The 14,178-nt window shown below is 39.6% G+C and overlaps 1 protein-coding gene across 1 annotated transcript in view; it reads right to left on the reverse strand.

Annotated features, from left to right (window-relative positions):
- Window positions 1–2,378: 2,378 nt before the first annotated feature.
- Window positions 2,379–14,178, reverse strand: part of LOC130884710 (ankyrin repeat domain-containing protein 62-like) — a 37,854-nt gene continuing 26,054 nt past the window's right edge. The window contains exons 5-10 of the mRNA XM_057785848.1: window positions 11,506–11,563; window positions 10,893–10,925; window positions 9,887–10,030; window positions 3,420–3,717; window positions 3,054–3,235; window positions 2,379–2,399 (exon numbers count right to left, since the gene is read on the reverse strand). Of these exons, the coding sequence (XP_057641831.1) occupies window positions 2,379–2,399; window positions 3,054–3,235; window positions 3,420–3,717; window positions 9,887–10,030; window positions 10,893–10,925; window positions 11,506–11,563 (736 nt within the window). The remainder of the gene's footprint in view (window positions 2,400–3,053; window positions 3,236–3,419; window positions 3,718–9,886; window positions 10,031–10,892; window positions 10,926–11,505; window positions 11,564–14,178) is intronic.

A 14,178-nucleotide genomic window follows, 5' to 3' on the forward strand; every position in this document is an offset into this window, starting at 1 on the left:
ATGAGAAGGTGAACCCAAAGAAAAACGTATAGTCATCCGCCTGGATAGGGGAAGTAGACAAGATTGCCGGGCAAAAACTGGGAACTTGCGGGTGAGGTGGCATGGGGCTAAGGGGAAATGGGGTGAGAAACGCGGGAAGGGGAGGATGGTGGGAGCTTGGGGGAATAGGATGGTTGGGATATAGGAAGGGTGGATACGGGAGCAGAGAAATATATATCCTAATTAAGGGAGCCATCTTAGGTTTGGCAAGAGACTTGACTCTAGAGGGGCTCGCAGGTGTCCAGGGAGATGTCCCCAGCTAGTACCTTGGGCAACTGAGGAGAGGGAACCTGAAATGACCCTATCCTATACTGATGAATATCTTACATATCACCTTAGAACCTTCATCTGGCGATGGATGGAGATAGAGACAGAGACCCAATTTGGAACAACAGACTGAGCTCTTAAGATCCAAATGAGGAGCAGAAGGAGGGAGAACATGAGCAAGGAAGTCAGGACCATGAGGGGTGCACCCACCCACTGTGACAATGGAACTGATCTATTGGGATCTCACCAAGGCCAGCTGGACTGGGACTGAATAAGCATGGGATGAAACCGGACTCTCTCAACATGGTGGACAATGAAGGCTGATGAGAAGCCAAGGACAATGGAACTAGATTTTGATCCTAATACATGAACTGGCTTTGTGGGAGCCTAGCCTGTTTGGATGCTCACCTTCCTGGACCTAGATAGAAGTGGGAGGACCTTGGACTTCCCATAGGGCAGGGAATTTGGACTGCTCTTCAGTACCTAGAGGGAGGGGGAATGGAGTGGGGGTGGGGAAGAGGAGTGGGGAGAGGAGGAGGGGAGTGAGGGAGGGGGCGATGTGTGGGAGGAGGGGGAGGGAAATGGGAAATGGGGAGGAGGCAGAAATTTTAATTAAAAAAGAATAAAATAAAAAAGAGTAAAATAACATCATTTTTAAAGGTGTCTTATATCTTTAATCTTTCAAAATAATGTACAACAGGTTAATAGATTTTTTAGAATACTACAAAAGGAGGTGGACTAAGAAGGAACTAGATTACTATATGCTACCAGAAATACATTATAATTTATTTCTATGACATATTTCCTCCCCTGCAGTATATTCCACATGCTTCCTCAAAAACACTGTTTTACAATCATGCATTCTGAATAAATTTGAGCTCATTTAAAAGACCAGGTAATTTAATTGTACATATATACATATATAAACCCCCACAGACATATGTCATGTTGATTTTTATATTCTAGCCCTAGCTGGACCTCTTAGCCTCAACAATTCTCAGGGGAATTTTTCATTCCTGAACGTTGAACAATAGGGTGCCAAGGAACTCATACTTATCTGTATTTGTATTCATAAAGATGTGGAAAACTCGGCATCTAATATTTGTCATCTTTTGTTACAAATGAACAACTCTACTCATTTTCTGGAAATATCATGAAATTCATCTAGGCAGAAATTGATTTCAATATTTTATCAGATGGCAGAATAATGAATTTATTGACCTCTTGGAAATACTTTTGACCCTTTACTCCTTTCAACTCTCCATTACAGCTCCTTAACCTCCTTAGAATTCCACACAAGTAGGAGACCTCTGATCAAGGACTAAGGGAGAAAGTCCAAGTAGCAAAGTATTTTTGTTTATCTCTCAGAATTTATCAGTCTGTTCCACTAGATAAAGTCAAATTCCTATTGAATTGTGTTTCCCCTTGAGTTGTGTCATCTCTCTGGGGATGCATGTACAATACATGTTTAAATAGGTGAATGAAAGTTTAGCAAGCATTACATGTTCTGAAAGCATAATAAGGTCTGTAGAATCAAATAAGATTTAATGTTTTAATGCTTGGCCAGTAATTCAAGGAACAAAACACTATATGTAATTTATCTTCAAAAGTGGTGAAAGATGGATGTTATGTCTCCCTCCCTATTTTAATACCTCACTTAGTCCAACTGATAATGTCCACACGCACTTGGCTATGGGGGATCCTACTGGAAGTCACACTCCTTAAGATAAATGACACAAAAATGGGATGAGGACAAGTTAGGGGATTGGATGGAGGCAGAGGACAGAGATGGGGAAGATATGAGCAACATGGATGATCTGAATTACATACATTAAAATGTCAAAGAGTAAATTGAAAATATTCTTAAAACAATAAAATGAAAGAAAACCTCAAAAAATACTTCTGACAGATTGTCACTTGATGACAGTAGCTCCTCATAAGTTCTTCAGCAGAAACTAAGTTATATACATTAAAATGTCAAAGAGTAAACTGAAAATATTCTTAAAACAATAAAATGAAAGAAAACCTCAAAAAATACTTCTGACAGATTGTCACTTGATGACAGGAGCTCCTCATAGGTTCTTCAGCAGAAACTAAAAAGAAAAGCAAGAATTATCAGTAGTTTCAAGAACATCATGGGTGGCATCGTCAAGATAAGCAGTAACAGAGGCATCACCCGTAGAATCCTATGCAGTGTCATGTCACAATGAATATCATTGTATTTGAGAATGGTGAGAATGTGGAGTCGTGTTTCATTGGTTTTATTCTCAGAGGTTGTTTCTTTTGGGGTGTTTGTTTCCAAAACGATGCTGTCCACATAAGTCACAGTGTGTGGACACAGAAAATAGAAACTAATATCTAACAGTTACATTTCCCTGCTTAGCCATTCAGAAAACAGAGGTTTCACATGAAGAATGAAAATCATTTCCTCATTCCAGCATGGGAGACAACTGTGTCCTTACCAACTTTACTTGATCAGTTTGGTTGGACTAAACTGATTTTGTTAATTTTATGTGATGCATTTTCAATATGACTGGAAAAGATAATCATTTTTTCTAGTTTTAGGTAATATCTAACGAGTCCTATACAAAGTATGAAATTTATTTATCATACACATTAGAGCCAAAGAGAATTGGATTTCTTGCACAGAAATATTTATCTATTTTAAGCCATTGTTATGGTCTAACTTACTTTGTTAAGCTCCTTGTAACTTTAACTGTGCAGGATTTTTAAATTAGGTTCCATACCCATGTCATCATCAAATCCAACAACTTCAGCATCCATATATACGTTGTTAGGAGGAGCAATGATGTGGTTGCTGACCAAACTGAAAAAGCCTTGGAGGGAGTATTCACTTCATTGCTGGTGCAGTGAGCAGGACTTGAAGCAACAACCCGCATATTAGCATTCTGAGGGTCCAATGCGTCACCTGGGATACAAACAAGAGCAGATTCCTGATCAGTAGTGAAGCTAAGACCCTGTGTTCTCTTCTAAGTAGGTATCAAGAACAGGGTCAGAATGTTGCACATGGTCCATGGTGTCACCACTGTGGCTACCAGGAGCAAGCTCAAGGACAGCATGTGTTCTCCCCCTTGCATGCCCAGTATAAGTACCTAGAGAACGTGTGTAATCCGCGCTGGTGTTCTTAACAGTAGTTTCCTCAGGTGACTGACGATTGTCACCTCTTTCACTAATGCTGGTGGTGTTAACAGTAGTTTCCTCAGGTGACTGACGATTGTCACCTCTTTCACTAATGCTGGTGGTGTTAACAGTAGTTTCCTCAGGTGACTGACGATTGTCGCCTCTTTCACTAATGCTGGTGGTATTAACAGTGGTTTCCTCAGTTGACTGACGATTGTCACCTCTTTCACTAACATGAGAAGTTGATGTCGCATCAGCATGGGCAGGAGGCTGTGGCAGGATGTCAGGCATATTAGGTGGAGGAAGGAAACCTTTTCCCTTCTTTGTTTCATCCTTTAAGGAAATTTTGAGATGTTAGATTTCATTGAAAATTTCACTTATTTTTGTTCATTTTAGAACTTATCTGTTAATGTCAGGGTCTTGATTTAAAGTTCCCAAATGTTTGTTTTCTCAGGCTAATTTTATCACTATAACCGCTAACATCCTGAAACTTTTGCTTCCATTCTGCTTTAGTCAAAGGCCCAGAGTTTGAGAATCTTAAAACTCAGCTTTATGCCTTCTTTTCTACTGTTCTTTGTTACATCTATAATGGGAAGATAGAAAAAAAGACACAATGTGTCCTCTCCTGTGTTTATGACAAGGACTTTACATTCCATGCAGATTAAGAGAATGTGACAATCGGGGGCTTTGGAAACAAAAAGAACCTCTCTCTTCTGCACCACATTACTGCTTTCCCCATGGCTTTCACAATTGCCCATTAGGTTCCTGGGATAACAGAATAGTGAGGGTGACTTTTGAAATGCATGAATAAAGTGTGCCACTATCCACAGCAGATGGGAACTATGGAGCTGAAGTGAGGATTCTGGGAGATGCCATCCAAATTCTTACTCCTTAGCTATGACTGTTTTTATATATGGCTGATGAATGTAATAGCCTGTTCCAGCATCTCTGTGGTGGCTTGAATGAGAACAGACTCATGGGCTCATATATTTGAATGTTGGTTTCCAGGTAGTGGAACTATTTGGGGGGAAGGTTAGGAGGTGTGGCCTTGTTGGAGGAGTTGTGTGGTCTTGGGTTTCAGAAGATTGGTGCCATTTCTAGTGAGCTCTTGGTTTCTTGTATAGAGTTAAATGTAACTCTCAGCTGCTGCTACAGCACCATGCCTGCCGGCCTGAATCATGGTGGTGATGAAATTGTATGTATCCCATTGGAACCATGTGCCACACTCTGAATAAACCCTTCCTTCTAGATGCTGCTTTGGGCATGGTGTTTTGTTACAGCAATAGAAAATAATCCAACCATCATCGAATGACATGGACAGAGCCTGAAGGATGCATTTGAAGGGCTGAAGGGGTATTTCACAGTGGATTATGCCAAAAGAGTTTGAGACAATTCCATAATGTTTGCTTAGATAGGATACATAGAACACCACCTGATTTAATCAGATACATCTAGGAAGTGCCAGTTTTGAAAATGCATTTGATGCTGTTTGTCAGAAGGGGAGCCTTCCCAACTTTTATTCCAATTACAAATAATGATGCTAGGTCTTCATCATTCATGACATCTCAGGGAGACTCCTAACTTAGCAGTCTATGTTTACCTTTCTGTACCAGGTTTGAGGAGACTTTGTGCTACTTATGTGAAAAACTCAAACGTTCCAAAGCTTACCCAACCTTATCAAACAATGTAACATGGAGATGATTAAACAAAATAGCTTGAGAAGCATTGTTTGTAAAGGAAAACAGATGAGGAAGTACACATTTACATGTATGTCCAAACTGCTCAAGTGCATCATGTGAAAATGTTCAGTTCACTGGTTTCCTTGAGAATGATGAGCGTGAACACATCAAAACTCGAGATATTTGTGAGCCTTAGACACATTTTCATACACCATATATTTCACTCACTGCTTCATCATTAACTAAGTATGCTTAAGCCAGTTATAAAAAGGGAATGAAAGAGCCACATGGTACTCCTTCTGTGTGTTCCAGGACACATGTCACATGGAAAATAGAAACACTGAAGATGACTGAGAAGACCCTTAAAATATTTTCCTTATATGTTAGTTACACAACAGGAATACCAATGAATATATAGACACCATCTTTATCTGAATAATCAATTTTGTATCATTCTAAAAATTACTATTGGAGTGTGTGTTTGCTTGGGTGCTTGAATTAATATGCCTGTTTGTGCTATGCTAGTGCGTGTGTGTATATGTGCATGCATGCATGCATGCATGCATGCACGTGTGTGTGTGTGTGTGTGTGTGTGTGTGTGAAGGGCAGAGGATAACCTTCAGGAGGCAGCTCTCTGCTTTCACTGGGTGAGACAGGGTCTCTCAATGTTTCCGTGCTTCAGTGTGTTCCAGTCTGGCTGGTTTGTAGGTTTCAGAGCTGTTCTACTCTCTCGGCCTCCAATCTGGATTTAGGGGTGTTGAGATTATGTATGTGAGACAATTGTTGTTTGTTGTGTTCTCTGGGATGGAACTCAGATCAATAGGATTGCAATGTAAGGCCTCTGAACTGCTAGCATATGTGTGTGTGTCTCTCTCTGTGTCTCTGTTTGTGTGTGTTCTAGGTTTTTAATGAAAGGAAGTGTGTGTTTATGTGTCTGTGTGTGTGTGTGTGTGTGTGTGAGAGAGAGAGAGAGAGAGAGAGAGAGAGAGAGAGAGGAGAAAAAAAAGAGATAGAGGTAGAGATTGTTTTTTATCAGTTCAGAATGAAAATGAAGAAAAACTCATTGTGATGTAAGTTTTTTCTTCCTCCTAAACTAAGCATCATCTTTGTGCCTTTGAAGCCTGTGTCATTTATTAGCATGTCTGACTGTACCTCTTCATGAAGACTTCTGCTTAGTATTCTGCTAGCATGGGGAACTGACATTATCTAGATCAGGTGGTGATTTTACACTCATTACACTGCAATCACCAGGTAATGGGTTCTGGAAAACTTGTGTGTTAATATGGTTTTATGCAAATCTAACGTCATAAAAGTGATGTCTGTTTTTATTTCAGTCACATCTTTGAAGGATAGAAACAACTGCCCTTTTGCTTTATTTGCCTCAAGAATATGCTAAGATCTCATTTCTGTTAGTGATATTGTGGTTCGTATATTGTGGTTTGTATTCTAATCCTTTGCATATCCAAGATGTTGGTCCCTTCACACCAAGGGGAACACTCCATGGTCGCCACACTCATCACATTACCATTTACTTTCTGTATCAGCCTAAAATTTCTACATTACCCTAAAATTTACATTTGTATTAATCATGTCAATTTATATGCTAATGATTTTTCACTGAAATCTTGGAAGATGTCTGGCAACTGAATGTCTGTTTATTAAAATCACTTGAGATCTGTCTCCCTGCTAAGACCTCCCTTGACCAATGACTCACTTTGATCATACATAATAGCTAATATTAATTTAGAAACCAAGTTGGATTAGGCTTAAAAGAAAGAACATTTGAGTTTGGTTCTGACAATATTAAAATTACAGTTACTAATGGTTTTATTAAGTGTCATAATTATGTCAAGTCTGCCCCTGTCTCTCCTAATGGTGAATTTAGATGTTTCAAGGTAACTACCTAGTTGTTAGCCATTTGTAATGGAAACTGGCAATTGGTTAAGTTCGAGATACAAACAGAGCGAGCTCTGCTGCTTGCTTTATACCTTCTGATGGGTTAAAACACAAAAGAAAATAGTCCATTTCCTTTACATTTTCCACTTTTCTCCAATACAGATTTTTGAAATATGACCTGATAATTCTCTGGATTTCCTCAGTGTCTGATGTTATGTACCCTTTTCATTTCTGATTTTGTTAATTTGGATTTTGTCTCTCTTTCTTTTGGTTAGTTTGAATAAGGGTTTGTCTATCTTGCTGATTTTCTCAAAAACCCATCTCTTTGTCCCATTGACTCTTTGTTTCATTTACTTTGTTTCTATTTTATTGAATTTAGTCCTCAAATTGAAAATTTCCTGGTATCTACTCCTCCTGGGTGAGATTCCTTTTTTGTTCCAGAGCTTTCAGGTGTGCTGTTAAGATGCTAGCATGAGATTTCTCCAGGTTCTTTATGTAGGCACTTAGTGCTATGGATTTTCCTGTTAGTGCTGCTTTCAAAGTATGCCAAAGAATTGGGTATGTCATACATTCATTTTCATTAAATTCTAGTAAGGCTTCCCTTATTTTTCCTTGATCCAGGGGTAATTCTGTTGAGAACTGTTCAGTTTCCATGAGTATGTGGGAGTTTTGCAATTAGTGTTGTTGAATTCTAACTTTAACCCATAGGTGATCCAATAAGACATGTGGTCATTTCCACTTTTTTTAATCTGTTGAGATTTCCTTTGTGATCCAATATGAGGTTGATTATAGGAAAAAAACCTGCAGAAACAGCTGACCCAAGGTTGTGGGAGCTCACTGGCTCTTGACTGACAACTAGGGAACTGGCACAGGACCAAACTAGGCCCTCTGAATGTGGGTGACAGTCATATGGTTTGGTCAGTTTTGTGGGTCCACTGGCAGTGGGTCAGGATTTATTTACCCCTAGTGTGTGAACTGGCTTTTTGGAATCCATTCCTAGATACAGGGAGGATGGCCTTAGTCCTGCCTCAAGGGATATGAAAGACTTTGTTGACTCCCCATGGGAGACCTTATCTGTATGAGGAATGAATGGGGAGTGGGGTAATGTGGAGTGAGGTGGTGGGGAGTTGGGAGAGCAGGCAGAAGGGAGGGAGAGGGAATTGGGATTGGTATGTAAAATAAAAAAAGATTGTCTTAAAGAATAAAAGAAAAAGTAAAATAAATAAATAAAAAACAAAGAAGGCTCTTACTTTTATAGTTGCTGTGACAAAATATCTGACAGAGATTATTTAAGCAAGGGAGGAAGGTTCATGGCTACAGGGAACTACTGTTTGCCTTCCCTGCTCTAACTGACTGACTCCCTGCAGCAGTTGAATTAGGGAAAGCAAACAGGGAAGCTTTGTCTGTGGCAATGGTCTATTGCTTCTCACATGCTGGAAGACAGGGAAGGAGAAAACTCAGAACTGATTCCAGAAGTAGTGATAAACACTAAGACCCACAACAGACAACCTTCTGCTAACTAGACCAAAGGTTAACCAATCTCCTAAAAGGTAACAACATATTCAAACACATGATATCCCTTCTCTCTGTGTCACTCTTTTTCTCTTGTTTGGTGGTGGTGGTGGTGCTGGTGGTGGTGGTGGTATGTGTGAGTGCTACAAAATTTCAGTCCAACTGTAAATCAGAGAGCCAGTGTGATGGCTAAATGGATGAAGGCACTTGCCAGCATGACTGACAACTTGAATTTGATACCTGAGCCTAAAATGAGAAAACTTACTCCTATATACATTATCCTTTGACCTCCACACTTCTGCTTGGTGCAAATGTTCCTTGCTTCCTCCCATCTTTCAAATAAATAGAGACCAGGGTGTCCTTGAACTGACAGAGAACAGCCAGCCTCTGCTTAGTGATTACAGGGATTAAAGGTGTGCACCAACATGCCCAGCCTCCTATTGCTCTTTGTGCTGCCTCTGTGTTCTCTGGATTTCAATGTGTCAAAGTGGCCTAGGGCTAGGAAGTTAGCAAGCATCATGAGACTGACTACTCATTTCCACTGATCATCTACTCTATTTGTGAATCAAATGTATTCATTCTGGGGACTGGAAAGATGGCTCAGTAGTTCATGACACTTGTTCCTCTTGCAGACCTGGACTAGATTCCAGCACCCACACATATGCTGACAACCATCTGGAACACCAATTCCAGGAGATCAAATGCTGTCTTGGGTGTCTGGGCAGCACACACACACACAAGGTGAATGGAGAGAATGCATGCAAAATATTTATACACATAAAATAAATCAGTTTAAAACATTGTATGTATGTTATGTACACTCATGTTGACATTTATGACTCCAGGAGTCTATATTATTTATCCTCTGTATTTTATGAGTCCTCCACAACTGTGACAAAAGTTACTCACTTCCTGATTTTTGTTTCCATAGTCTAATTTGCTATCACTTACCACTTAGAACAGGGATTCTCAACCTGTGAACCCATTTGGGGATCATAGGACCTTTTTACAGAGATCATCTAAGGCCTTCTGGAAACACAGATATCGACATTATGATTCATCACATTAGCAAAATTACAGTTATGAAGGAGCAGCAAAAATCATTTTATGGTTAGGATAACCACATGAGAAACTGTGTTAAATGTTCACAGCATAAGGAACATTGAGAACTACTGTCTTAGAAGGGGACAGGCTAGCATGGGTATTCATAGAATGCGAGTGTGATGGGGGTGAAAGGAATGTTCAAGGCTTTGTCTTCTCTGACATGATTTGCAACTATACAGACGTAGAAACACAAAGTCAACATTCTCCTCACAGGCACATATGTTACTTTTTAAATTAATAGGAATTACCATCAAGCATGATTTCTTTCTAGAGAATTCAGGCAGTGCCTCTCCCAGAGTACTTAGGTCTATCACTGATTTGCTAAGACCTGCTTGGTCCCGTTTCTTCATTGCAGCGATCTTCTTGGAATACAAAATTTGTTTCTGTATGATCTGCAATGAAAAGACAGAGGATCAATTTTCCTAGTTTGATTAGGAAATGAACTCTTTTTTAAAAAAAATTATTTATTTATTTAGTATACAATATTCTGTCTGTGTGTATGCCTGCAGGCCAGAAGAGGGCACCAGACCTCATTACAGATGTTTGTGAGCCACCATGTGGTTGCTGGGAATTGAACTCAGGACCTTTGGAAGAGCAGGCAATGCTCTTAACTGCTGAGGCATCTCTCCAGCCCAGGAAATGAATTCTTGATTTGGGGTGCACAATATCAAAACTACTATATCCCTTACTAGCTAGATTGAGAAAAATCATGAACTGAGAAATTTGGCCTTTCCCTGTGATTGAGACTAAACTGAACTCACTATATTTTAAAATTTCTGAATCTTATTTGAGATTATTATTAATTTTAATAGCCCCCCTTTCATCAGTGTTTCTCTTCTATGTTTGTGAGGCAAAATGCATATTATTTTCCACTTATAAATAAACTCTCACTTACTAGTGTCCTCCATATCATAGGATCTGTGAAACTGCTTTATAGAAATTAATTGTTCTGCTGAGTCCCACTAAAAACTCATTAATATTCAACTTCTGATTCACACAACCCTTACTCTAAGGCTCCAGGTTACAAACAGGATTCCTAACCTCCAGCAGTTCACAGTAATGAAGTCACTTTACTAAGAACACATAAATGCTAAGTATAACCCTAAAATATTTTAAATATGTGAACATGAAACAAAGAATCCGAGTGTATATTATTGTCAAATACAGAGCAAATATCCGGAATCCAAAGTGTTACTATATAGTAATTGAATCTTCACATCTACAACTGCTGGCTAATTGGGGAAAAATACTTACCGTGTACCTGGAGGAAGAGTTGTCAATATCCTCCTAGTGGAATCAAAAAGAAAACACACTGTAATCTCTTCATAATGAAAACCTGGTTGAACAGATTACAAATAGCTACATTTCCAGAATTTCTTGCTAATGTAAATACAGAAGAAAAGAGACAAACAGAGGAGATGCTCTTATCTGTGAACCAGAAATAGAAATATCCAAGGGAAGAGAAAACCTACCTGCAATTGTACTGAGAGAAAAGGCACCTGGGTGATGCCTGGATCACTACAATAACTGGACCCTTTAAAATGTATTCAGATGTATTACCACAGTTTTTTAAAATCAGTCTAATGTGTATCTATTTCTGCAAACCATCCTTGATCAAGCACCAAGCACCTTCTAATATATGAGAACTGCACTCAGTCTTCCACTCCCTGTGCTTCCAGTTTATTCTCTTATTGGGCCACCGCTATCTGCAAGGACTTACTGCTCACTGGAATTTATAAAAAGGATAGTTCACTGATACCAAACACTTTTCTCTGACCAAATTTCCATATAAAACTGTGATAGGTAGACCACTGCTGCATTTTAACAAAATTCATAAGAAAACAAATTTCACAAAGGGGAATTTTACCTTAATAGCAGTGGTGGTGGCCTTGTCCTCTGTTGTAACATGAGGCTTTTCAGAGAACCTTTAGAATAAAAGCATGCAGTGAGGGGTGAGTTTGGTCCTTAGAGCATCTCTGTTGAAAGATTTGTTATCTGTGCACTAAGTGACATTTTTGCATTTATGTAATTCAACGTTGACCCCCGTTTAAAAAAGTTTTTCCTTTGACAGTTTCAACTTGTCTCAATCTATGTAACATTCAGTGAAGACTCACTCATAGTTCTATTTAAGAATAAAAATTTAAAAAGCCAATGGTTTGGGAGTTGGCTCAGACAGTAAGAATGTTTGCTGCCAACACAGATCAACCTGAGTTTGAATCCTCAGCATCCACATAAAAACTGGGCATGGACACATGCACATGTATCCCCAGTACTGTGGGTGGAAGAGACAGGCTACCATTCGCGCTTGTTGGCTTCCAGACCAACTCCAGGGTCAGTCAGAGATCTTATGTCAAGTGGATAAGTTATAGAATGATGCAAGACACCAATATCCTCCTCTTTCCTTCATGTCTGCACAGAGAAATATGCAAAGCATGCAACCGGCACATGCACACACACACACACACACATCCAAACACATAATAGGGAGGAATGGCGAGTTTTGCATACACTTGTTATGATGGTTGCAGTAACTGATTGTTTTGAGCACTTAATGCTCCTATTCCATTTGTTCCCCTAAACCCAAAAGCTCCATGGCCTGTTTTTTTTTTTTTTTTTAAAAAAAAATAGGCATTTCATTTCATAGCACTCTGTCCCAAGGAGTTGCTTTGGGAAAACATGAAATGTACTCTATGTCTAAGCATTAAGTTGCCATCAGTCTAAGAAGTCACCAAATTTGGGGGCCTTGAAGCTATGTTTTGATAGTGTGTCCACATGCATATGTTGAAACTCTTTATACTCAAGGGTATTTCTGAGTCATTTTATAGGACACTGGAGAGCAACATTGTCCCCTCAGCTTTGCTTCATCTGAACTATAGCTAAAAGTTTGAAATTTCAGGGTTTCTGATTGGCAAACTCTGGAACAAACACTTTCTTTTTCTAACTTCCACCTACCTTGGTATTCACCACAGAGGTGGAACTCATTAAGAGGGAAATAAACCTGCTGAACAGAAGCATGTCTATAAGGCCATTCTGAGGTGATCCTCTCAGCAAAGTCTGGGAGAGTTTTGCCCACACTCTTCCCAGCAGACACCTTGCCCCAAACATACTAGTAAACAGGATTAATAGCCTGAAAACTAATATTTTTACATCTATGTACATGACATGTTATGTGCAGTGTATTTGTAAGTATGTGTGATTTCAGATACATACGTGCCAGTGTGTAGGTGTGGTGATTGGAGTACAGACTTGGGTGTCGACCCTCACCCTCAGTCTTAGGTATATGGCTGAATCTCATTCATGAATGCAAGCCCCAAGCTAGCAATCCAGGCAAGCCATCCAGAAAATGTCAGGGGATGCTCTGTCTCCACCTGCAATCTCACCAAAGCTCACCAGGATTTTAGAAGCACACAAGACCAACAGGCCTCATGTGGACCCTGGACATCCATCTCCCATTCTCCCATATGCACAGCCAGCACTTCATCTGCTGAATCACCTCCACAGACAGGGAGTCCTAACAGCATTGCACGCTGTATCTGAGGCATAATTCAGCTTTCATTAGCAAATAACCAAGAAGCTAAAATCGTCTTACACAGAGGAAAACATAGTGCCAGCTTCTGGACTTTATATTCTCTACATACTGTATTTAAAATCCAGACATTCTTACCCTAGTGAGATTTGGTCTTGATTTCTTCCATTATCTACAGAGTAGAAAGGCAAAATATGTTATAAGCAACTGTAGAAAAAAGAGCATTGAATGCCAAGGCCAATGCTTCGTTACTACATATACTTTAAATCTGTGTAGCCTTCAAGGTGAATACTAATTTATAGACAATAAATACAAGGATAACTCTTAATTTACACTTCTTTGTATGCTTAAAAAACAAAGACAATTTTATCAAAAGTTGATACTAATAGTAAAATGGTGTACAAAACGCCTATGATGATGAGCATTATCAAACAGAGAAACTGACATCTTAACCAGAATCAATATCACAAGCTGAAGTGTAAATGTGGTAGCACAGTGTTGTGGCTGCTGGATTTGTCTCTAAACTAGTGGTGTTAGGAGAATTGCAAGTGAGCATACTCATCTTACATGGAAGTGAAAAGAGCCTCTCTGAAGATTAAGTTGAACTTATTTCATTGAAGATGAAAATTCCAGACACAACGAAGCTAAGTCTATGAGGACCGTTACTTGCAGCATAGCAAAACTTAATAAACATAGGTAGACCAAGGACAAAGAATTTCCAGATGCTAGGGTGGCAAAGCTACACAGAGAGAGAGGGCATTGTGTGTACTCTCCTCAAGTGCTTCTGAGGAAGATGCAGAAGCCCCTCAGTTCTAGCTTCTGGTCCCTCGCTAATGGGCAGTGCAAAGAAGTTCAGCACTAGCTGCTATCACTTCCCATGGTAAGAGCTATGGGAAAGTCCCCTGCAGTAGTTATGCACCCTGAACTGTATCTCTAGGGTGAGAAGCATGGAAGAAACGTGGGGACCAAGCAGAAATTCCACGGGAGTAGTACCTCACAGGAAACGTTTGAGTC

Source organism: Chionomys nivalis, chromosome 12 (genome assembly GCF_950005125.1).
Source record: "Chionomys nivalis chromosome 12, mChiNiv1.1, whole genome shotgun sequence".
Lineage (NCBI taxonomy): Eukaryota > Metazoa > Chordata > Mammalia > Rodentia > Cricetidae > Chionomys > Chionomys nivalis.